The sequence below is a fragment of the Molothrus aeneus genome, chromosome 3 (assembly GCF_037042795.1).
Source record: "Molothrus aeneus isolate 106 chromosome 3, BPBGC_Maene_1.0, whole genome shotgun sequence".
Classification (NCBI taxonomy): Eukaryota; Metazoa; Chordata; class Aves; order Passeriformes; family Icteridae; genus Molothrus; species Molothrus aeneus.
This window is the reverse complement of record NC_089648.1, coordinates 64,419,359-64,446,450: the sequence shown is the minus strand read 5'-3', so window position 1 is coordinate 64,446,450 and position 27,092 is coordinate 64,419,359. Positions and strand designations below refer to the sequence as shown.

Here is a 27,092-nt window from a genome sequence, read left to right as displayed (position 1 = left end):
AACACAAAACAGACACTAAATCTGAACAAAAGGACTTAAATATCAGGCCTAAAAGTTGTAACTTAAAGGGAAGTGTTTTGTAACTGCAGTGGAAAACTTCGAATATTTCAAAATGCATACAAAACAAACAAACACCAACAAAAAAAAGAGATAAAGGGCAGTTTCCACAATTTTAGCCAAATGACTTAACACTTTGACAGGTCTAGGCCTTTACAGCTCTTCCTAGTCAAGGGCTTCAGAATATTTATGGTATCATTATACAGTCAGAATATTTATGGTATTATTATACAGGCTTCAGTCAGTTCTGGTATTATTATACAGTCATATATGCATGTATGCAAATATGTTTGTCTTTTAACTAAAAAAGATTCAGCAGAAAATGCATCTTAATGAAATCTGAGACATGTCCTGTGACTGTGTCTTTCAAAAAAACATATTTTGCTCTTAACTATAGACTAGACTAGATTAGAGTCAAACTTCACATTATGCTGCTCTGGTTTCCCCCATATTAGCTTTTTGGCCAGGTGTGAACTACAGTCTTAACAGACAAAACCACACACATTGTTGTGTCTTTTTTATGTACAAAAAGAGAAGAAAATGAAATACAACTCTGAATTAGGTGCAGAAATCACTGCAATGCAGAAGAGTATGTTTATTTACAGTCTAATAAAAATATATTATATTCAGATTAGCTAGGTGTATACATGTTTTGCAAAATGTTCTATCTGCTACAGAAATGAGAGTAACCCATAATGCAATTATGTTTGAACAAATACAATAAATATCTGTATTTTGTTTGATACAACTGTGGATTAACATATATTGAGATGGATACAAACCCTCTTCACTGCCAAGAATACACGTCTACAAAGGAACTACTACATACAACCTTTGATCAGAGTTAAATTTATTGCCGTAAAGCACTTTCCTTATCTTACATGCTTTTAATTAACATTGGTCCCAGATGCTAACAAACACTGTCCACCTTTAGCTTAAAATACAATTGTCTTACTGAAGATTTTAATAGGAAAGGAATTATATACCAAAAAAATTGAAAAATTATCTTTAGAATATTACTTTATTTTTTTAAGTAAAAATATATATACACACGCACGTAAACTGTTTTACACTTTAAAAAATAAAAATTAAGTCTGAACACTGACTTTCCTCAGAAATTCTTCCAAATGTAACTCATTAAGCCTCTGGGAATCAGCAGGACTGAGTCTTCCAGTTACTGACAAAGGGAGAATACACATTTGTCCATTGAATCTGGAAATCTCAACTTGCAAAACTTTTCTCAGCTTAAATATTAATCTCTAAGCATTTCAGTATGATTGCAAATAAACCAGTATGTTAAATCAGGTGGTAACAAGTACAGACTGTAGTGTCTGAGTGAAATCCTCCCATCCACAGCTTCCTAAATAAAGATTATAAAAACTGCTGGGAAGGAAATCTGGTGATAATTTACTGCTACCTGATATGTCTACTCCCAGTCATCTTCCTCAGCAATTGTTCCTTCTGTTGATCTCGTACAGAGATAAAAATAAAGAGAGCAGAGAAAGGTCTAGCAGATGAAGAAGACAGCACACAGCATCACATGAAACTGGCAGATGAGGAATGTTAGGAAAATAACTCTAGAAACATTCTTCCACTTCAGGCTAAAACTGATCAAATGCATTGAACAGAAAATACAGTGTGCCATGAAGTAAGGAAGAAAAAATAAATAAAAAATTTCACCTTTCCCTCAAATTAAGGGAAACTGTACAGGAAAATTGAATGTCTTTTAAAAAAGTTACAAGACTAGTTGGACAAGTCTAATTTCTAAGAACTGCAGGAAGATTCCACACAGCAATGACTTTCAAAGACAAGATGACCACAACTTAGCTTTCAACTGTCTCTTCCTGACAGAGAGGACATTATGTGTTCCAGGCCACAGACAGTTTCAGAGTGCACTCTGCTTGAGTAGCTGTGGGAAAAACACAAATCTGGATGCAAAAGTTCTGGCAGTGGATTCATCTGCTAACACACAGCCAATGTGTCCTCAAGTTTCTGAAGCTTCAGAAAAAGAAACATGCCTGGGGACCTGTTTCTTCTTCACACAGCTTTATTTTTAAATACTAGTTTCTGTTCGGTGAAAACTGTACAGCCTTGACTATTTTAAAAACCTTCAACAGTATGCTGTACGACAAACACTAGTATAAAAAATGAACCAAATAATGTTACTCCACTGAGTAAGTGAAGCTCATGCACACACACACACACACACAAAATGATCGTGTAAATAGCGAAGTTAAGGGATTTATAAATAGCAAAATCTTTGAATAAAGTATATACATTTTTAGGCTTTTTCTATAAACATATAAATATATATAGTGCTCCTAGGAGAGACAAGGTAACTGTGTTCTACATCACAACTTAGAACATAAGATTAATTGATGTTACTCTAAAGGCCTTTGAGGTTTTTTCTTATGTATTTATACCCTACACAGTTAACACTTGCAAAGATATCTTTTCACATTAGTTCCACTTTCCATTACAAAACCATTTCACGTTACAGTTCAACAGCCTGCAGAGCAGTGAACAGGAAAGATGGCACTGCATGCTGAAATAGTAAGTGCGAAGACAACGTAGAGCTTGTCTGTGGAGTGTGCCGCACTTCAGCAAGAGAGCTACAAATGGAGCATGAGAAACTGCTCGAGACACCAGCCTCAACCTCCCCACCTGCAGACATGCCAGGGGCCTTTAGATGCACACCAATAAAAAACTATTTTAAGATACACTGCTCTCACAAAGGGAGTAACATTTTGCTTCAACAGTAAGACAATTATAGGTTAATAGGACTGCCATAACATAACACAGATAGGGTCAGGCACCGTATGACTCGGAGAACCTCCTGTAAAGTACTGTGCACTCAACTTTTACTTCTTTAAGGATTATTTTAATGTGAAATGAGTATGTTCAGTACCCATCAAAAGCACTCATCATTTCATAAGGTCAAGCTAACAATGACCAATTCAAACAACTCTGCATTAGCAGTAACCATATCCATTCAAAAACAAACACTAAATTGATGATGCTCAGAAAAAAATACCAAAGGGCTCACATTTAATTGTGAGTAATTTTTCAACTAACTTCCCTATTAAAACCCCATACTACTCTCTTTAACTACTTTTGGAGCAGGTTTCAAATGGAACAAATGGTGGTGAATTTAAATAAAAACAACAAATCCAAAAACCTCACTCATAAAATTACCATGGGCTGAACGATCATGATTAGCAAGCACTCCACTGCTTATGTGGGTTTTGATAGTCTTTGCTCAAATAAAAGCTCTCACCTTTACTATTCTGAGGAAAAAAAAAAAAGTGTTCTTTAAAGTTACAGTTCAAAAATCCTAAATACAAAACACATGGATGCAATGGAACAAGTGTCCCCTCCATCTGTCTAGGGTTAAAGCATGTGTCACACCAAACTGAACATTAGTTGTCCCTTTAAAACATCCAAGGGTCAAAATTAGGCCTGTCACTCATTATTCTGCTTCCTAAGGGACATCAATGAGATTAAAAGTGGAATGTACTGAGGTTATCCACTTTAAAAATCCCACTCTTTGGTGGGACTACTCTTTTATTATTAAAAGAAATCCATTTCACATGCTGTGTGTTTGGTAACTACTGTGTGTCACGCAAAAGACAGTTTTCCACATTGAGAATTGCTCACAATGAAGCCCTGAGGTAACCGCCTTTTTTCCAGGCAACAGTAATACAGTTCCTTTTGACATTTAATCATCCTTTTTCAACCTATACTAGTATATGCAACTTTAAGCAGTCAATATTGATTATCAATTGTTCCCAAGGATGGGATCAGTCCAGGCTTTGCCTTTTTTTTTTTTTTTGATAGTTTTTAAGATAAAGACTCAGCAGAACGGGCTAATTTGGGTGCAGTGTCTTCTAAAGAAGCTTCAACTGAATTCCCCAGGTCTCCATTTTCATGTCCATCAATACTTGGCTTCTTATCAAACACTGCAAGTTAAAAAGAAAATTGATTTAAGGAAAGAAGCAATCTTGGTAAGGACAGATCAGTGATCCTTGTTTCAAAAACTGGAATGTTTCCTGAAATGACTACTAAAATTAAAGCTGACAGGTTTTTAGCAGAACGGAGCATGGCAGGAAAACAGGAACTGTTTCTTTGCTTTTCTAATTTAAAAAATGTATCTGAAGAAGTCACCAACATGAAGTGTTAAGGGGAATTAACAACTCCTAGTCAGAGGTAGGAAAAGACAAGAATAAATTTGAATTTCAGCCTTTGGGAAAAGATGACCAAGAAAAAAGTTCATAAGTTAATTCAGTTAATTCAGTTGTATCTAAGTAAACCAGGCCAAACATTGAGGGACCAACCAGATGAACTGACAGTCTATTAGTAGGTTAATTGAATTGACAGCAGATTAATTTTACAAGGAATATAAAAAAGTATTTTCCAGAAATTGGTTTGCATATTGAGACTTCAGTATTAAACTGCAGCTAACACATTTAGAAGGCTTACCTTGTGAGGGTTTGACATCCACATTTGCATCTTTCCTATTAGAACTTGAATTTGCACCTTCTTCCAATTCATCAAGATATAAACGGTAACGGTGTCCACTCTCATCCTCATATTCTACGTTTTCATCATCCGAATCAACTTCTGGAGCAACGTACACTACTTCAAATTCGATTTCACCTCTCTAAAATGTAGCCAAAAATACAAATTTACTTACTACTGCACAGCTACCCAGCAGGATTACCAAGATGAGCTAGGTTAGTAAAAGAAACACATTTTACTGTTGTAAACACATTTCTGTAAATTCAATTAAGTTGACACTGATTCAATCGTGTTGAATATTTTGGATAGGTATCTGAGTTAAGTTTTTACTGACTAAAGTAGAACAGCTTTATAGCTAAGCTTTACTAAAACTACCCATTTTTCTTATATGCCAGTACATTTCAAACAGTGATTTCTAAAGAGGAAGTTTTCTGATAAATTAGGCACACGTGTTAATTGTCGGAAAATGGGATGCAAATCAGGAAGAAGACTCTAGACCATAAAGCATATGAGAAACATTGTTTGGCTGGAGCTGTTCAGTCATAAGAGTAAAGCATATGTCACTAAATAGTTATTTCTGTGGGGCAATGTAATAAATAGATTTTCATTAGCCTTACTGAATAATGATTAGCCAATACATGTTTAACTGAACCACTACTGACCCAGCAGTTTTCTCCTTAAATTGCAAAAGATAAGAGTGTAAGGTGACAGAGCCTCAAGAATCACTGTATCTTAGCATTACAAGCTATTTTAACAGGAAACATTAACATTCAAGGTAATTCAACAGGCAGAACACAGGAAGCACCTAGATGTGCCTATGGATAACAGGTCCAAACTGACCTGTTGGGAAAGAATAGTTACAGCTTCTTTATGCTTGGCATCTCTTAGATTAACTCCATTTACTGCCAGAATAGCATCACCAACATGCAGTCCTCCACATCGATCAGCAGGCTGCCCAGGATGGATTTCAGAGATCAGTATTGGAACACCATGCTCCTTCCCACCCTATTAAAAAAAAAAGAAAGGCAAATTTTAATTAACTGAAGTGCCTTTTAATATAAAATTGACATTCTAATAGTAGCTTCTAAAGTGCTTATTTCAACTTCTATTTTAGAAAATTAGAAATAATTCTTCAAACAACAAATGTTTAAGAATGCATGAGCTGTTTCCCTTAATTCTTCTCCCCACAGAAGAATGGAAAATTTCAAATATGTACTCAAAGTCAAAGCATGCAATTCTGAATACTAATAAAACTATAAAATCATATATAAACTCATGAAAAGCAGAAAACCTCATTTAAAAAAGCATATCAGGCACCATATTGACTTGCAAGAAACAGTATTCATATTTAGAATAAAAGTCTAGTAGTCAAAATTTTCCAAATTTGTTCTAAAAAGTTTACACAGATTTTGTTAGGTGAGAGGTGCCAGAACAGATATTTCAAAAAAAGTTATAATCACAACAGCTAAGTGTTGGAAGTCAGGTCTCAGATTGTCTCTGCTCTTCTAAATATTTACACCTGGAATCACCCCTAGCTAAAGTGTCTATATCCTACACATAAATAAAAATCTTAAGTTTAACATAAAGTAGCAATTATATATTTCCTAATCTATCAAAACGTGTCTTGAAGTTCTATGACCATAGTTATGGATTTGTGTATGTTTTTTTCATTTGTTCTAACCACACATTTACTGATCCATGGATTTTACAGAAGCAGGAATACAAACTTGAATTGCTGTCTCTTTGTCATAGAAAATAAATGCAAATATTTACTGTGATTGAAATTCCTAGTCCTTCATGGTCTTCTTTAACTAGCAAAACTTTTCTGATTGGACCAACACCTTGACTCTTCTTTAAGGCATCAGGATCCTAGTTTGATAAAAAACAAACACAGCACAAACATAAATGTGTGAACCAAAAACGGATGCATTTCAGCATTTTGGTTTTTATAATTATATACAGGCAGCATTATGAGCAAGAGAGTTTTAGACTAGCTCTAGGCAGGACAAACTTACAGTGCCCCTTTACAGAAAGGGAGTGAAATCAGAAAAGATTCCTCATTATGCACCCCTGATGAGAATAATTATTTAAATTACTTCACTGCTGATTAGTGCACAACACAGAACTTAACTTCAAAAGAAGGAAATCAGCCACATAAGGGACCACATGAAGAAGTGCTGATCACTGCTGAAATGTTATATGATGTAAACTCATCTTAAAAGTAACCAAATGACAGAAGATGATGTAATATACACTCCCAAGGAAGAGGTTGCTTGCTCGAGTTTATTTTTATTGTAATAAAAATAAACCACACCAAAGTCATTGAATACAAATCTAAAAGAGAGACTAAATAAACCAAGGTTTGTTTTTTCCTTTTGTTAAGTCACTGATGCCATTATGCATACCTTTAAAATCACATATACATGTATTTCTCCATCAAGGTTTTACACACAATTAGCAACATAAGCAGTAAGAGCCATCTGACCAACTAAGGTATTTAGAACAGATCAAAGCAATGCACCTTGCTGAAAATATCTGGTTTTCTGTACTGAACACTGGGGTGATAATCAGGACATGTCCCATGTTGGGTGAGTTTTACCAAAGATACCCATAGTGAAATGCTGTTTAAAGGTCTTAAAAAGTACCTTTAGGAGGGAAAAAAACCAACCCACAAATAATTCTTTTACACAGTGTCAATTTATCTGGCCTTTTACGAAAAGAAATTAAAATAAATTTCAGTTTAATCTAATGCTAAAAAAATTATTCTTGGTTTTTGCAAATAAGTTAGATCCACATTTTGAAACCTAGGTTACAAAATTCTGCTTTCAAGTTGTATTTATATACATAAATACATATATTTATACCAGAGGCCCAGTTTTCAAAAGGACTGAGTGTTCCTAGGCAAGTCAAATGAATTGTATCATCTTCCGTGGTCATTTAGAGGGATATGCTATTCAGCACAGAACTGTGCTTCAGCATATAAAAGGACAACATACTTACAAGTAACATTTGAAAAAAACACAACACTGAAGTGAAAACAATCACAAAGTTGAAGAGGTAACTCATGTCTGGAAATCATGGAGGAATGGCTCATCTTTTCAACTTACATGTCCTGGTGGTGCTTGCATTGGTCGTTTGAGATCGTTCCGGCCTCGGCAAGCTCTAATGACGGTTTTGTGGCGGTGAAGGTGTATTTCTGCCTCCAGCTGGTTCCACAGCTTGTCGTGAGCAGGTCCTTTCATATCCCGGCCCAGTAACTGAATCTGCTGCACCCTGTGGCACAGAGAGTACAACAATGCTGCATTACCACAGGAAAAGCAATGCACAGTAGGACTCATACATCTCATCAGCCTACAGCACATGAGCACGCAGCAACTGGCACAAGAACCCTGGGGATTTTTACTCTTCCTTTTGTTAATTAACTGGAAACATGAGGCTTTTCCTCCTTAGTCTTAACCTTGAACCTGCCTCTGGGGATGCAAAGGAAGGAAAAAACAACAACAAACATCTTATGCTAGGAGGCATGGATTGACTTCACATACCTTCCAGCTAGCTCCTTATCTAAATATTTGGCTGCCAATCTTGCTCCATAAACCTCAGCCTGAAGCACAGCTATGTGTCTACGGAGGGCTTCATTCTCCTTCCTCAGCAACTTCACCTCAGCTTCCAGTTGAGCTTCTTTGACCTTTTCCTTCTTGTTAGCTTCAAGTTCTCTCTCCTTTACAATGACAAAAAAAAAGAAAGAAAAGAATATTAAAAAGCTTTTATCCAAGTTAATAATGAAAGAACACTTACTGTTTCTACACACACAATCTGAAATTATTTTCCTGTGTACAAGACATGCATGCAGGAAAAGAAATAAAAAAAAAAAACAAAAAAAACCCCAACAAACCCCAAAAAAACCCCAAAACAAACAAACAAAACAAAAACCAAAAAACAAAGCAGGGACTCTGGCACTACAGCTAGTGGTTTGCATACTATCCTACAGAAAGGTGGCAAAATTTAAATACCCTGAATATCATCTTTACATTTTCTTGTCTTGCAAATAGGAGATTGAAAGTTAAGCAATATCATTTTCAAAATTAAAGAGTAACCATGAAGCTACTAAATATTTCAATTTAACTAAACTCTTTTACTATTATTATGATTATGATGACGTGGAAACCTAAGCCCATATGTCCTTAAAATGACAATTATTTTCATGCAAACAACCAAGAAATGTCCAGCCAGAGACATTTCCAGATTAGAGTCTGAAGACCACACAAATAAAGCCAAGGATTCTACACATGAAAATAACACCCTGACAAAACTAGAAGAAAATTAGTGCATAATAGCTCTGTTAAAAAAAAAACCCAAACAAAAACCAAACAAAACAAAATCAAAACCCACATTAAAACCACACTTTAATAAGCTATTGCCCTGTGCTTCACCCCCTGAAAAAGAAATTATGGAAATATAAATTAGTCCCACGCTATTCTATCCCAAATGTACACAAACTGCATAGTCATTACCTTTTCTAATACCCAGTGTACCAGTGCATAAGGAATTAGATTGCTAATCTACAAAATCTACTTTAAGGAGAGCATGCTTGATAACGTGTATCTTTTATATCTTGCTCTATATGCCGTTTACAAAGTGGGGGAAAACCCCCACCATTAACTAGGAAATAGCAAAGACACAGGGTCTAATATTGTTTCCTTTCAAAACTGGCTGTCAACTGAAACAGCAACAAAAAATAAGTTCACCATAATGCATTTCTGAAGACACCTGGAGTACCCAAAAAACCCCATTCTCTGTACCTGTACCAATTACATTGTTAAACAAATAAAACCAGGATGTTCTACTAAAGAAGCAACAGGACAGATAGAAAATTTTACAGAACTGGCAAGACAAATCTGTTATCAAATTGTGCATATGTTATTCACTATTCCAAACCTGGACATAAAACCATTAATATGGTCAATATCACCACATTTGAGAAACTACACAAAATTGGTCCTTCCAAATGGAATTATTTTCACAACAGATATATGAAAGCATTTACTGACTTTGCCAGAAAGCCACTTCTGAATTTGGTATGTGGTACACGCATGTGGTACACAATTAGGTGTGTACTTTGTTCTTCTAAACTGATAAAAGTATTTAAGAGATGAGGGAGGCAGTAGAGTCTATCAAATTCACAGGTGACTTTGAGTCTATCAAATTCAGAGTGACTGAGCAGAGTGCTCAGGAGGAGCAGCTCAAAGATTGCCTGAAATCACAGGCATTTCACTTTCTGCAATTCCCATGATGACGCACCTTCAAATCAAGTTTGGCTCCACAGGCATGTTAGAAAAGATGCCACACAAAGCCACTTCTGGCCTCTGGCCTTTGGGTTGGGGTTGTCTTGTGCAAATGACTCCACAGCAAATCTCTTTCTGAACTGCAGGACCACATCTAAGCCAAGAATTTTGACTAATCTACATTTCAGAACAGGAGCTTCTAAGATTATACCAGTCCTTTCTATTATTATTTTGGTCTTGGGCTATCATGCTGTGCTGTCTCTGCCACACACTTGAGGAGTAAGAAGGGTCACAGTTCAGACTTAACATCTGTTTTACAGCAGCTACAATGTCCGTATACAAATACAGAGTTCCTGTTAGCTCTGTTCCTGTTGTCAATATCGCATTAAGGTGATCTAAGTAGCTGTACAGGCTCCCTGTTTGTCCACTTTTAGAACACCTATTATTTGACAAATATAAAAAGACAAAGACTAGAATTTAAGATAGGGATATTCCAACCTCCCTCAGAGAAGTGAACTGCTGGAGTGATCAAAGATTCTTGATTACACCAGCAAATTTCAAGCAGCACATTTTTCAGTATTTACATAAAGTTTAATCTTTATATAAAGCTTTAAGCTTTATATAAAGCTTAAATACCCTCATCCAGACTCAGGTTGTCCACTGATTTTCTCTGAATTTGGTATGTCATTTAATTTAAACAGGAAGCCAAATGTTACACTTCTATGTAAAATCACTTTTAGTCATGCATTTTAAATGTTACACCTAAAATACAAAAATACAAGGGAAATGCAATCCCATAGAAGTGTTCTCTTCCTATTTTCTCCATTATTATGACTACTCTTTTGTGACAGAGGTGCAAAATTACACCCAGAAACCAACCTTCTATGGACTGTCTCCAACCAATCACCACATGAAATAAATAAAAAAATATTAAAAGGTTTGCAATACAGAATTTCTGAAGATGTCCCGAAAAAGCATGTACTTTTTTGAATGACTGTCAAAAGATTTGACAAAAGTCTCAAAACTGTTAAAAGAAATCAAGGAAGTTAAGTTACAGAATAGTTTTATGCTTTCTAGTGTTCATAGTAGGGCACAGGTTGTGAAAACAGAAAATGTATTTTCTGTTGATAATATAAAAAAATAAAGTTACAGCAAGGTTGAAGACTAAAGCTTACAGTTACCAGCTATTCTGTGGCTTTTCAAAAAACCAAATACTGAGTAATGATAACGAAGCATGTAACATAATAAAAGTAGAAAAGCTGTTTAAAAACCTTTCAAGTCTATCACTGTGAAAATATAAAAGTCAAGTTTGCTTCACTTTTTATTTGTATCTATGTATTATTGAGCTCATATGCTTTTGGCTGTCACATCAGCCAGTAAACCATATTAAGTCATGCCCATGATAAAAATAAGGGGAAAACAGGAGAAGCTGACATGATTTTTTAAACTACAACATCAGAATACTTCATATCACACTCACAGATGTGCACAGTGTTTATACTTTAGCAACTGTATAACATCTTAGCAGCTTTTGAGATACTGCCAGAACAATCTTTCAGAATGTCAAGTTGCCAGATATCATCCCAAACTAGCTGCAGCAATAATAAACAGAATACATACAGAATTAGGAAAGAGGGCACCACATCTAGAAAAGAAAAATTAAAATGCAAAGGAAATTCTTTACACAGTATCTTGCCAACTGTTGGGATGAAGGAACAAGCCAGATCTGTTTTGCCAGTTTCTGAGGCCAACATATATATAGGTTGTTGCACAAAACAAAAGCACTGCTTGAACATAAAAAAGTGGCAATCAGCATACTTACCATTTCATCCACAGAAAGGACAGACTTAAGACAGAAGAAAAGAGTTCCATAATTAGAGAAACAGGTAACAGGAACTTCAAGAAAATGCAACAACATAAATTACTTAGTCCAAAAGGACTTCACCAGCAAACTGTATATTTCATTAGATGGCATAAAGAACAAGCACACTGCTACAATTCTATTTAGCAAGAATTTTGGTATTTTGTAGTGAAATTTATTAAAAATCTTATAAAAACTTAACTTTAGTGTAGTATTGAAAACAACACCTTCTCCTAAAATACCAAGAATCTTTGTAAATGTCAAAATAAAAATGCAATATACATGAAAGAATAACAGAAAATCCATTCTGTAATATAACATTATACAGGAAATAGATTTTTTTTCTTTCAGAAAGAACATAGTATGAGTTACAAGAGGGACATAAAGGACAGGCAGAAGTATCAGAAAAGGCATCAAGTTCAAAAACACACAAAAAAAATTTCAACCAGGCAACTTCATACTCTCACAAAGAGTTATTATGATTGCACTAATAAGATTCTCCACTTGGCTGAAACTACACAATTATCAACTTAGCAATCTCAAAATTTTAAAATGTCCTAGTTCACCACTGTGTACAGTTTTACAGATTACAGAGTATACATTTATGCTAAGAATCTACATATAAAATAAGAGTGTCTGTCCCTCAAGAAAGGAGGAAGTTAATTAATTGAGCTTTATTCCCCCATGGCACATTCTGTTGACACAGTTCTTCTTTGCCCTCAGAGACCTTCTGACTGCCAGAAGGTCAGCACAACAGTTTCATTTACCCAAACATCAGAGGTCCCATTTTATTGTCATTTAAGCAGCCTCAGTTTTGCTTGTTCTAGCTTTGCAAACTTTCATAGCTTTCTTTATCTAGAAGAGTTTAAAGTTATGAATTCCCTAAAGGCAAAGTAAAACAAACTCAAAACACTAGTCCTCATATTTAAAAAAGGAAAAACTAAGGGGAATTAAGCAGAGCATATCAGGCTAAGCTGTTAGAAAGTTCAAATTCAACACAGATAAAACTGAACCAATGTATGTAAAATGTATTTTTTGTCTCCTGTGGGAAGAAGACTGCTGTCAATAGCATGGAAATTTAATATATCTTTAGAAATCATTTATAACAAGGTAACAAGAAACAAAAACCTTAAAAGTATTATTCTGTATGTTAGACAGAAGTTAAGTTGAATTAAGAAAATCTGGGGACCAAAACCACTCACAGTGATGTGTTAACTTAAAAAATGTTCTTCGTGTAAACCTGCAGTCTAACACAAAATGTTGGTGATATTTAACCAATGCTTATTTAAAAACCAAGAGAATTATTTAGAGCTCTAAATAAACTTCACCATACTGTAGCCATGATTTAGTAGAGAATAAATTATGTGTGGATGATCCAGAAAATGTTGCTCTTATACTGCATATACAACTATGTAGCCCTAGCTTTTGAATCTGAAACAAAACGAATTTGGGTTACTCCTGTTGCTCAATGATTAGCTTAGGCATCCTTTAAAACTTATAGTCTACCACTGTGTTTTATTGTACATTAATTAATGGGACAAAATAGCAAAGAGACTAATCTAATGTTCCACATATGTTGGGAGTAGGTATTTGCAACCAAACTGTGAAGCAATTTTAGAAAGTCAGAGATAGACTTTGATTCATACCAACAGTTAGAAACCATATACACAACACTACTCTACTTTTTTCTAATTTACAAAGCCATAGTATTAGAGCCTGAATTTGTGGAGTGGCTAGTAACAAGGCAGACTATGCACAGGCTATCAGTAAATGCCAACTAACTGCACAGATTAATTGTTGTTAACTTTTGGTGGGCTTTGTAAAGGTCTGAGTTTTGAAAAAAACATGCAGTCTACTGAGTGCTTCTATTACAAACTTCTATTATCTTTTGCAATTTCAGTCTTCACAAAAGCTTTGTAAATCACAAAATCATTTTCTTTTTTTTTTTACTTTCAGAAACCACTAAAAATGGTTTATTTACAAAAAAACTTCTTAAGTCCTTACTCTTTTTTCTGACATTATTCATCTTATTTTTAATGATTGCTAACAACCAACTATAAATGTTATGAAAAGCAAAAAAGCTAATATTCTTAACATGAGAATTTGTAGTCAGCTTATTCACACCTTCCAAGGAAGAACTTGGAAGCCAGGAGAGGAAGAAGATTAATACAATCCCGCATTCAAGTTGCCATACTCACCAGTTTTGCCTTAATAGCCCCAGAGTCAACATTCTGACCAGTCTTGGCATGCAGCTGGAGCTGAACAGCGTGGAGCTGCAAAAGCTGATCGTGCACTTCCTTTTCCAATACTGCTTTCTCTGCCTGTGTTTCTGTCAGCTCAGACTTCAGATCAACCAGCTGTGCCTGTGAAGATACAATCCATCATTGTAATGAGAGCAAGGATTAAATGGGGTCACCAGAACTGTGACACATAACAGCATTTGCTGGTACAGGAATGCTGCACCTGGTGGAATGCAGGTTAAGAATCCCTGATATCACCCATTCCTCTGTAGTCCAGCTTTAACACTGGGTCATTTGCAGGATTTTCTCCCCAACTTGCCACAAAAGTCATGCAGCCAGAGAACCAGCATCAAATTACCATATTGCCAAAAGTAACAAAGCTGAGCTTTCCTTCATGCAGACAATGGCATGTGATGCTGATGCTCACTCCAATACAAGGCAATGGCATTAAACCTATGTAGGATTTACACCCCTAGCAATGTAAAGACAATTTTAAACTGTAAGATTATTAAATCTTACTGAAAAAAATGGCTCAAAGTAAAGTGACAATTATTTATTCAGTGGTGAAGTCAAATAATCCTATTTACAGATGGTCTATTTTCAACTGAAAATATTTCAGAGTTCAACTGAAATAGCAAATTAGTTGAGTAAACCAGAAGTCCATGAAATGCCCCTAAAATGTATATGTAGAAAACAAGAAATAGCTATTAACTATTGAAAAAAGTGGTTTTGAAACATTTTAAAAACAGTTTTCATGTGAGGTTGTATGTTACAAAGCAGAAATCTGCAATGAAAGAACAAATACTAACATGTTTACAAAGTTACTTATTATCTAAGTTCAAGTAGCATTTTATAAGATAAGCTACATTTAGATAAGCTTTAAAGCTACTATTTGCCAAAAAAACCACAGAATATGATTTCAGGGGATTTTTCGGTAAATTCCCAGAGTATGTTTTTGCATCCAAAAGATTTAGAAATAAAGACCAAAACAAAAAATGACTAATTCCTAAAAAACGCCCTCTCATATTAAAGCAGGGTATTTTAGGTATTTTAACAACATTATACTAACATTCAAACTAACAGTGAAACTTAAGTTGCAAGGCTTGATAAAACGTCTGTATCAGTTAATGAAAAAAAAGCAGGAAGGATTTGACTATCAGTGGGGAGGATTTACTGGGTCTAACTTCAGGTACATAGTTTACATGGACAGCTTCTCAAGCTTCCAGAGTAATTCAGAGACAAGTAGGCACTTCCAGAGGTGATTCAGAGCACCCAGGGTGCAACTGATGAGGTGGATCAAGCCAACCTCCAGCACGTGGCTGCCAAGAAGAACAATCTCCCCTCCTGCCTCTTGGCTCTGCCCTTTAGTCCCACATCTCTGGGACTGAACACAACAGAACAACCTCACTCCGTCCCTTGAGGCAGAGCCTCAGCAGATCAGGCCAGCACTTACTTTTTGCAAAAAAAAAATGGAGCTGCCTGCATTTTCAGCTTTCAACTGCCAGAATAGCAAAAAAAAACTTGAAAAATTTGCAAACCCTTGCAAGAACTCTAAAGCAGAAATTGCCTTTTACAGTAAGATGATATTTAAAATACTACAAAGCCAAATAATTTCAGAGAAATGAGTTACTTACAAAGCTGCATTGCCCCAGCGACCAGCCACAGTTAAGTCTCTGCTGTGGTTTACCCATCTTCTAACAAAAGCAGACACACACCTGAACTAACACAGCAAATGAAAATATCACCAGCATACAAGCTGATGATACAGTACAGAGCAGATAACAAAGTCCTTAATAATGCACAGTTTGACCCAGCCACAATTTTACATAATAACAATATTTTGTTATTATTACATATTGCATATATTAAGCCTAGTTTTAAAAAAGTAGGACCACTACTGTCTTACTCCTTTCTAACAGCTGACATGCTGACTTTTATTGCTTTTTTATACACACACACACATGCTCTCTCATCTACTCTAATTCAGAAGACCTGTAGAACGGCGAAGTGACAGAACAGCTAAATTAGACCAATTTAATATTGTCCAGCCTCACCTAATAGAGAATGGCAATTGGAGTTCTGGTGGGGAAAAAACCCCAAATTTATTTCCCTGTGCAAATAACAAAGCAGCAAGAATGATGGCTACCAGCTTTGCAGGGTGAATGATGCCCCAAAAGTATCAAAAGAAGACTGTCAAACGCGTAATAAAAATTAAAAACAGTACTCTGTATATAACCTGATATTCAAATTCATATCCTGCTGTTTCAATCATAGAATCATTGAATCACAGAATGGCCTGGGTTGAGAGGGACCTTAAAGACCTGGTTCCAACCCCCCTGCTATGGACAGGGACATCTTGCACTAGACCAGGTTGCTCAGAGCTCCATCCAACCTGGCCCTGAACACTTCCAGGAATGGGGCACTCCAGACAACCTGTTCCAGTGCATCACCACCCTCAAAATACAGAATTTTTTCCTATCTAATCTAAATGTGCTCTCTGTTGAAACCACTCCCCCTCACTCTGTCACTACATGCTCCTGTAAAAAGTCCCTCTCCCATCTTTCCTGTCGCCTCCCTCCAATTACTGTAAGGCCTAAATAAATAAAAAGCACAGAATGAAAAAAAGCAAAATGAGAAACGATAAGAGCATATATAATGGAATTAATCTGTTTACACATTATGAAAATTCATAAATCTATCCCCAGGAACTGATGCAGGCACAAGAGTCACATCAAAATGCAAACACAACAAGCTACTTTCATATCCTGTGATCTACTTCTATGAAGGCTGACAAATCTTTACATCACTTCACAGAAGTTCTGCCATTCTCAGCTTGGCCAGCTCACTTAATTTTCCTTTACATTACTTTTACTAGCAGCATTTTTTTATCCAAATTCCCTCAATTAGTTATAAAGAAAACATATGAAAAGACTGTTGGAAATTCAACCTCTCTATCATCAATTTTGGAAGAATCACAGTAAAAATCAGGGATGGGGCAGAGATAGCAGATGAAATCATGAGCACAAACAAGGACTATCAGTAAAGCCATTCCTTCCCAGAGCACCATTCGCTGCATGAGGAAAGGGCTCTTCTGAAAAAGATGGTGTCAGATAATATTATATTCCAATTTCTATAAACATAATAGGATAAAGACAAGGATAAACTAATGCTGCACAAGCAACTGTACTAATCCTTTAATTTGGATGCACCCTCCAACAAGACTGTCAAAGAGAGATGCCATGTATTTCGGTGGTCACCTGCAACTACCCTAGAATCTGCAAAGAAGTCAGCTGGGGGCAGAACTTACGAACATCCAGCCACAGGACAACATTGAGCTTCATGGTTAGGTGAGTTCAGGAAGAGCCACCAAACAACAAAAACAGAACAGAAACTTTGAACAGGGAAGAATGAGGGGCAGAGGTTGAAGAGAAGGTAGTGTGTTCACTTTCATAATCGCCTCTTAACCGTAACTTGCTGATTCAGCCAAAAAAGGAACCCTTCTGGGCAGAACACAACTGCGCAGATCAGCATTGCCCCTCACCGGCAAGCACCACACTGCAAGGTTACACCTTAGCTTCTCTCTGCTCCCTCCTTTGTGTCTCTGCTCCAGCCCATGCACAGCAAACAGCACCACCAGACTGTGGTCATGGAAGCAGGATTTATCATGAAAACCTTCACCTACACGAAACAAGCAGGCAGGACATCAATCTACTGCTTCAGATTACCACCACAGGCTATTTCTAAATTCTAAATAAAAGTCTACAATTCAAGTAAAATGGAGATCTTGGTCAAATTCACCAAAAAGCAAAACTCAGCATTTATCTTCCACACAATCTAGCATCCAGATGATACCACAAAAATAGTTTTAAAAAGCTAATCAAATATTTAGTCAATTTTGGGACATATTTTGCCATTTATCAGGTATTTTCTATTTCTCAAAGGTCTTACAGCTATGAAAGTTAAATGCCAATTCAAGAGAAATAATTCAAGAATTTATAAACTACTCTTTTTATTCCCATAGGAGATAAAAGAAGAAAAATCATGGCATTAAGCAATTAATATTTCTTCCACAGAACATGTCAAAAATTAAAAAAAAAATTTAAAAACCTCTAGGCAAAAGAATGCATACAATGTCCTAGTTTTAATCAACAGTTCTTATTGCCTGTTCAAGCAGTTACAAATTATCAAAAAGTTGAGTTTGTTACATTATCTTACAATGAATACCCATTTCAAGCTGTCAATAAAATAAACATCCTCTTAAATGCTGGGGTTAATTGCATTTGTAGTCATGGAGTTTTTAAAGTCTTAACTAGTGTTTTTCATCGGGAGTCTTAGAACAAAATATCAGTATTTAAGTCTCTTCCAATCAATTTATATAATATTTTTATATGATGGTCAGAAAGTTTTTCACAGATAAGTGACCATTAGTTATTCTAACAGAATAGTTAGAATCACTAACCAAAAATAATTTATTTCTATTAGATCTCAGAGACATACTCAAAGATCTTATACTAAACTTATATATTGTAAAAAACAAGAACATAGATGTTGCCCTAAACAGCTTACGGTGTAAATACATCAAGGAAGGATGAATAAATGTAACAGAAGTACAAATACAGCTGGGTATTTCTGTATAGAAGTGCACAACAGGAAGCAGACAGATGCTAAAACCACAAGTTACGTGTGACTGCTCAGAAGCATCACTGCTTGAATGAGGCACTAGAAGATGGCAATACTGCAACCTCTGAAGATCTAAAGCATGAGGGGAAACACGGAGAAACTGAGAAAACTTCACAAAGTGGGATGATGGTGACTTACACACCATGGTGACAGGAAACAACCTCCACTACTGATAGGGAAAGCAGCAGCAGGGCGGTCAGGGGCAAACCAAGAGATGGCATCATTAGATAAAGTAACGACAACGGGTTTAGCTTTGGGAAAAGCTTTTTCATTTTCTGAGCTATCATTGCAGTAACTTCTGCAATATGGACAAGAGTTGCATTTGAGCTAATAGTTATTAAAAAATATCTTTGGCTTACACATTGCCCAGACATGAACACTCAAAAGTGGAGCCATGTTGAACTGGGAAGCTGGGTCATAGGCCTGCACACTACTAGGGCAAGACAGTGGCACTGTTCACCACATTATTCAGCAAATAAAAATGAGAGGAAGACCAGAATCAACTCAAGTGTAATGAATGCACCTCTTGGTATATGAATTTCTAGCTCAAAAAAAGTCTAGACATAATTCAAACATATTAGAAAACTCAAAGATTTTTCAGTGAAGGGAAGCTAGATACATACAAAGGATCCATTAGTAGCCTCAAGTGACTAGCACTCATCAAATGCCTTTAATTTCTGTTTCATTTCAGCTCTTTAGCATACACCTTATTCATTCTTATGCCAAGCCTTCTAAAATCATAAAGTCTGAAAACTGTTTTTCTAAAGATTTTTTTTCCCACCATATAATCTCCGATTGCCAGAAGCTAGGAGTTCATGTCAGAATTTTTTAGTTACCTAAACGGGGCCATCTAGTGCTATTTTCTTATCTGTATGTCTACATTTCTCCCTATTTCACCCTCCTTCCCTGTTGATTTCAACGGAATTAATTTTCTAAATACAAATGAATCTATTAAAGGGGTAAAGGTGTGTATGATTAAAGTTCCTACAACACACAACTTTTACACTAAACAGCTGCTAGTAGGAAAGAGTGACAGATTAGTGCCGTTTAAGAGGGAGAAGTGAGAAGACCCAAATCTTTAGCTAATTTCTTTAATCCTCACAGAGACAGAAGCTGACATCCTGGTGTACAGAGAGCACATGTGCAGTTCTGAGCTAAAGACTGAGCTGCTGTCTCATGTCCAGCCAACTAACCAAAAAAATGTAGGGATGAAACGGCAAAGGAAAGGATGCTGTGATGTGGAAACTCCTAGATCATGCAAGAGAACAGGAACTGCCTGAATCAGAAGGTCTTAGTGACTTGAGAAAGTGCTCAACACTTCCATTCCCCACAAATCACGAGGTTTCCAAGCTCCATTGATTCTGTTACTAATAAAACTCCTCTGGTGTACATATATATATTTCATAGCTAATTTTAAAGGACAGGTCATTATGTATCTTGCTATGGGACCAAACCAAAATTCACAGACAAATCAAGTTTATGAGGTGCTTTATTTCCTCAGCGGCATGTCGTTATCTAATTTATACTGGACTCCATAAAGTTTACCAACATATGCATTTATGTATTTCAACATTTCACTCCTGATCAGGACTATTAACCTTCTGATTTAAAGGCTGCAGGACCCAGGATCATGAAACACAACAGAGCACACTGTAATGCTGCAATTACTCTGTGGCTCCTGTCCCAGCACATGCACAAAAAAGCAATAGATATAACGCTAGCATATTTGCTTATCAGTTCATTCTGGAGGCATTTTTTTAAAGATGGAAACATCATTTAAAGGCAAATGCAGGTAAAAAATAAAAATTTTAATTATGCTTTACAATGAAATCATTATTCCTTAGTGTTCCCATAAAATTACACCAGTGCAGGACAGAAAACAGTTTTTCAGAACATGCGACAGCTGCTGCAGCGCGCAGACGCGCACTCAGACACCAGATATACAACAACAACCTGGCCTGCACTGCTACGTTTTCATGGGGTCCCCTTGCATCAGCCCCTTGATGTGAGGTAGCCAGAACTCTTAATTATTATACTTCTCTAATTCCTTGAGGAAAGGATTGTCTCCATTATCTCACCAGTATCACTTCACCACTTTGCCTACAGCTCTCCAAAAGATAAGAACACACTACTCTTCCTCAGTCTTGACTATTCAATTTTTCCTGCCTACTGAGCAGCATTTGCTGCAATTTGTCACACAACCCCATTAAGTTTAATGAACTGCTTTGAGCAAGAAACCATGGAACAGAGCAGAGCCCTGTTTAATCTCATGGTGCTCCCTGCAAAGCTAAACAATGTGACAGCACTGCACAAAATGAGTTTCTGAATAGATGATACACTTGGAAACCGTATTTTTATGATAACCCCCCCAATTTCACCACAGTGCTTACCACTTGTCAAAGAGGAAAATGTTTCAAGATATTATTGGAAAAGACTATACTGACAGATTATGAGATTATAATAAAAGCCTTTATTTCATTATTATTGTGACCCCAAAAAGGACCTTTGTGACTTAAATTTTTAGCGAATGCTGAATTTAACAAAACAGTCTTTATCATGTGGCTAATAAGAACATGAACAACAAAATTTATGACTAATGACTCCCTAAATAAACAGTATGGTAGTGTAGCTATGTAGGTAGTCTTGGTAAAAATGCAATGTATGATACTGAAGACACAAATGAATCATAAGTTAATTTAATCCACTTTTATTATGTCCCATACAGAAGATAAAGGATATAAGACAAATGAGTTGCTCCATTTCTCAGGTTCTATTCTAGTCCTGACAAAACATTCAGGGTCAGCAAATTAAAAGGATGCAAAGTAACACTCCTAATTTTTTATCTTCTCTGCTGAAGACCATTCTGGGCATGTAATTATCTGCCCACTTTTCCTCCCCACAATCAAAGGATAAATAATAATACTAGGTCTTAAATAAAGCATCTTAAAAATTTGGTTTCCATTTACATAAATGGACACATCCACCAACATTTTTACACCCGTGACTGATCTTTTTCACCTCTATCATTTAAATACCGGCTACTGTTTCTTGCTACTTTGTGCTGTTTCTTTTACTTTGTGCTTGACTGTTTTATTCTGTTTACACCTACTTACAGAAGAACAAATCACTTTTTTTTTAATCACTCTGCTGACAGGGACAAATTTCTGACTGCCTCACAATGACTACTTCTGTAAATCTGTTCTTAGAAGTTATATTGTAGTTTTATTGTTATCATTATTTTGAAATCTATACTACCTATGCAATGTAAATCAGTAAAATAAAGTAAGAAATATAAACAAATATTTTGGTGTCCTCTCACTTTTTCTTTGGTAGCTCCCAACAAATGAGACAGAAAAGGAGAACACTTTACCACATACAGACTGAAAATGAATTAGGCTAGTTAAATTTGTATAGAAGTATATAGGCTTCTGATACAGGAAAATATTAAGTATAGGCATAATTGTAATTAGAAAGGGCATAATGATTCTGATAGAAGTTATATGTATCACACTAATGACAACTCAGTATATAATCTGACTGAAAAAATGCATGTAAATCTATATTTCCTGAATATGTGAAAAATGCTCAGATTTTAGGATATCAAATTAGCTGGACCAAATCTCACTCCACTGATATTTCAAAAAACCATACTCTATCTAGTACCAACAGATTTCTAATACAAAAGAGAAAAAGTATTAAAAGTCCAATTAATAAGATTATACCTCAGTAACTACTGGAAATATTAATGGAATTTGAAAAAAGTAAACAAGCTATTGCAACTATTCTATATGTATGTATATACACACCTCACATGGACAAAAAAATATCTTGGTCTTCAACAAGTGCATTTCTTGTTACAAAATAAAGGAGAGAGGCAAGAAAAAAAAAAAAAAAAAAAAACAACAAATCCAGACAGACATTCTTAAGAAGGTGTATAGTCCTACCTTGATTAAAGTAGTGCCAAACAACAGAGCAGGACTGTACCTTTGCAGTGTGTTCCATAAGATGGACTTGCATGCTTATGGAAAGTCACTATACACATAAAGCCACCTACACTTAGCTTTTCCAGTTTGCAGTTGGGATTTTTTATCTATACATCTTCATATTACCCACATCATTCTGTGTGCTTTAACTGAATAGGTTACAAGTTATTTACATAAGAATTCAGCTTATAGAACCACGTTCCTCTAAACATGCTGATCCAACTTAACCACAGACATAAAACTACATTTAACTTCTTAGACATACATGGTTTCCTCAGCTTTAGCATATACACAGGCTTGACACATCTGCCAAGATACAGGGTGTGCTCCACCAAACATTCCTTTCTAGCGTGTTCATTTAAAATTGCAGAATCAGACTGGCAGTCAAAGTGCCAGAGCTGAAGTCAAGCTCAGTTTTCACTGGCACATTGACCTACTTCTTTTATTTCTACAAAACTGCAGATACACAGAACTCTTATTTTTTGAAATGGACATTTAGAAAATGCCACAGTCAAGTGACAGTCAAACAAGAAAAAAAACCAACCTATGAACTGCTTCTCAGTTAAACATTTTCTAAAATCTCACACACTGACCACCAGCATGCATCTGCTGATTTATATGGCTTTCCAACAGAGAATCACAAAAAATCTCCTTCAAAATGTCTGTCACCAGTCCTAAAAGACCCAGGCCCCTGCTAACCTACAAACAAGATCCACTTCTCCATTTGTTCACAATGAAATGAGGCTGATCTCACAAAAGACAGTGGCTTGTACTGCCAAACACCTTTTTTTCCTCCTCTTTGATAAGCTACTTAATTTAACTCTGTCCTACTGTGAACAGCAGGAAAATTATGAAAACAAATCCTCCCCCCAACACATCATTAGTTTAATTTAAGACTGAAAATATTATTAGCACAGTAGTAGATTTATAAACTTTCACCATGCTAAGCACAAGTGAATTTATTTGCATACATCCCCTGTGCATCTGAAATACCTTCAGGCTCCTTCTAAAAATAACCTGGCCCAGAACTGCCAACATATAGCTGCCTCCTGGGAAACTACTGTCTTCCTGGAACACTTCCTTCACTATCCATATAATATTTTACCTAGACCCCTCTCTCTAGCAGTAGATATACAGCAAGATGGCAACAATTTTTTTGGCAAGTCCTACAGCAGGAGCTTCCATCCGCCGGACCTCAAGCTGTGCCTCTTAAGAGCGATTGTACCAATCAGAGAGAATGTGTATTAAGCTGATAAAGTGGATAAACCAAAGTCTGAACTGCATTTTATTCTTGCCTGTAATATTATAATAAGACTCAACAGTTTTGGTCAAGGAAATGATATCCACAAACAACAGAATGATATTCATAACTTTTTGTTGTTTGTTGTTTTATTTTATGAAATAAAATCACTTATTCAGTAAGACAAGTCCAGTCAAATGCAGCTTCAGGAGTAAGCTTAGACAAGCTTAGATTCAGTCCAAGTATTATTTTAATCCAAATAAAGGATTTATTGGTACTATTTTAGTATTTCTCAAGATGGATCTAATCTATTGGCTTGAATAAGTGTACCCAAGTAAACTATTACAGAAGACATTTTTGTGACTGTGACAAAAGCTTTGTATTAAAATGTAAAACAGTATAAAGTTACAATGGTGAGTTATTAACAAATGCTTGCAACCTTAAAAGTTACATGAAGTACAGTAACTCACATTATAAAAAAGAAGTAAAACCACCAATCACATCCTAAATGCCAGTACTGATATTAGTGATTTCTTTCAAAATATGTAACTGTACTCTTCATATTGGTCACTGGGGTTTCTGACTAGAAATCTGTGCACGTAAGACAAGACACTCACTTTCAACAGAGCAGCTCCATCTTTTGCAGATTTTAAATGGCAGCTTTCATTTCAAGTTTATGACGCCAATAAACTTGAGGTCTTAAAATTAACAACCTTCAAGGCAATACTAAAGTCTTCTAAAGGTCTATTTGAGAGGTAAGAACTCTTCTGTATGTATACACAATACTACTACTAATACTACTCACAGTATTAAAAATACTTTACAAAGTAACACTTTTTATTCACTTCCAAAGCACTCACCCTAGATTATCAGTATCATTTTTATCAAACAATTACCTCAAGCATACACAAAAATAATGCTAATTATTAACAACTGCTAACTGGGCTCCTTTGCTCTTCAATTCGTAAGAGATTCAGGCACAGATCTTCAGTTTTTTAGGTGCTCCTGATGATTTAAATTAGATACAAAAAACCTTTCAGGATCTGAGTTATATCAGTTCCTTTCAAAACATTTAAGCTTGAAACAACCTTTCAGAGAAATCCACTCTCTTAAAATAACCTGAAAACTCGCTAGGTTTACAGGCCTGCACACAACAACCCACCACGCCTCTACGATATGCAATAAATTCTGATTATCTACAGTAAACTCAAAAATCTCATTTTACTATACCTGTACTTCATGAAGCCCACTTTATAGGTTGGTACTATGTATGTGTGTGCATATACATATAAATATATATCTCACCCCACACATAAGACAGCATATCAACATAAACACACAGAGGAACATAAACATCACTACAGTAATCATTCTTGTGGAAAAAAAAATTACATGAAAAAAATTCCTAGTTTAACGAGATCTTTGTTCTACTCTGAAATATCCTGCTCCTCTGTAAAATTCCACGGGTTCTTTTGCATAACAATGTCTTCGTACCAGGAAGAAATCTGATTAAAACCAAAGACAATCTACTTACTTCCTACTGAAAGACACACCTTCAGAAGAGCAGGTTACTGCTTGAATGCTCTAAGATTCTTTTATTATAATAAGTGAAACACAAAGGACTGAAAGAAGGGAATTCTGTCTATTGAAGCTCTTACAAAGCCCATATTTTCACGGTGTCTCAGAATTTCTCCTCTTACTGCTATACCCTTACAAGTTAAAAGAACAAGCAATAGAAGTCTAAAAAGTATAGAAGTCCAAAAAGCCTACAAGAGACAATGAAGAAAACAGAAGGCTTTAATCCAGGGAAAAGGTAACTGAGGAAGAAACATTAAAAGCCTTCTAATTGTAGTTAAAAGACAAGAGGGCAGCTCACATTCACACCTGCTGAGGACACCACAAATAATACCTACTAAACCAAAGACACTCAGGTTGGATAGATACAAAATGACCATAAAGTTCTCCAGAATCTCCTTCCAGAGCACTCCAGTTCTTTCACAAGCCAAAGGACCTTTCTTCAGCCCAGCCTCTCAGCAGCATCAGGACCAGGTAAGTTGGCTCTGGCTTCTTTTCTCCCAGCCTGTCTGAAACTCTGTATCAGGCACGAAGAAAACCTTCCAACAGGAAGGCCAGTTATTCTTCTCCTCACAGAATGTGCGACCCCGGCTATTATTTTCAGTTACTAAGCTTGGCAGAGAGCTATGTGATCTGCTTTGAAGTGTGAAGGAACAAGAGGACCTGTCAAAGTCCGTGCCCAATCCACTTTTCTGTTTCCTTTACTTTTAAGGAGGAACAATGTCCTCATTTTGACTACTGACTAAGCTTTAAGTACCTCAATCTTGCCTTTGTCCCTTCTTTTACAAGTCTTTGCAAATTCACAGAATCTAGGAATACATTAGGCTGGAAAAGAACCCTGGGATCATCAAGCCCAACCTGTGACCAAACACCACCACGGTAACTAGACTAAGTCTTTCCTTAAACACCTCCAGGGACTGCAACTCCATCACCACCCTCGACAGCACATTTCAATGTCTAACCAGCCTTCCTGTGAAGAACTTCTTCCTAATGTCTAACCTAATCCTCCCCTGGTGCAGCTTAAGACTCTGTCCTCTCGTCCTGTCTCACTGCAGAGGAGACCAGTCAGCAGCATCTGTTGCCCAAAATTCCTGCTTTCAACATCACAGAGAACTCCTTTGGCACGCACCGCTCCATGCCAGAGCTGGAATTATCAAACCCAGAGGGAGGATGGCCGCGGCCAGGCCCGAATCCTAAAACGCGGGGCCTGGTGAACCATCCTCAGCTGCTCCGGGCAGGGAACGAGCAGGAGGAAACCCGGGGGAGCTCCCTCTGGCCCCGGGGCAGGGCCCGGCCACCGCGGCACGTCCGGGATGCGCCCCCGGCCCGGCCCCGCCCGGTGCCACGGCGGCCCCCTCACCTCCAGCTTGTGGTTGATCTGGGACACGGTCTGAGCCTTGTGGCAGAGCTGGGCGAAGCACGAGCTCAGGCTCGTCATCTTCTGCCGCCCTTCGTACGTGATGTCGGCCTGGTCGGGGTCGATCTCGCCCAGCAGCAGGTCCACGTCCACGAACGCCTTGTCGAACTCCTTCTCCAGCACCTCCAGCCAGCGGAACATGGACACTCCGCCGCCCGCCGCTGCCGCCGAGGCCGGGCCGGCCGCGCCCGGGCCGCAGGGACCGCCGCCCGCCGCCGACATGCTGCCGCCCGCTCCCC

At 36.8% G+C, this 27,092-nt stretch overlaps 1 protein-coding gene across 2 annotated transcripts; it reads right to left on the bottom strand.

Moving 5' to 3' along the window:
- Positions 1 to 615: 615 nt before the first annotated feature.
- On the bottom strand, positions 616 to 27,075 carry GOPC (golgi associated PDZ and coiled-coil motif containing). 2 transcript variants are annotated; one of them, XM_066547089.1, is made up of 9 exons: positions 26,797 to 27,075; positions 13,917 to 14,081; positions 11,680 to 11,703; positions 8,118 to 8,293; positions 7,683 to 7,848; positions 6,349 to 6,444; positions 5,416 to 5,580; positions 4,537 to 4,717; positions 616 to 4,016 (listed from the first exon to the last, which is right to left on the bottom strand). In XM_066547089.1, the coding sequence occupies exons 1-9, from the start codon at positions 27,073 to 27,075 to the stop codon at positions 3,898 to 3,900; spliced, it is 1,371 nt and encodes a 456-aa protein (XP_066403186.1). In that variant the 3' UTR covers positions 616 to 3,897. The 2 variants fall into 2 exon arrangements, with proteins under 2 accessions (XP_066403186.1, XP_066403187.1); XM_066547090.1 differs by lacking the exon at positions 11,680 to 11,703 and having other exon boundaries at positions 26,797 to 27,036.
- Between the last annotated feature and the right edge of the window lie 17 nt (positions 27,076 to 27,092).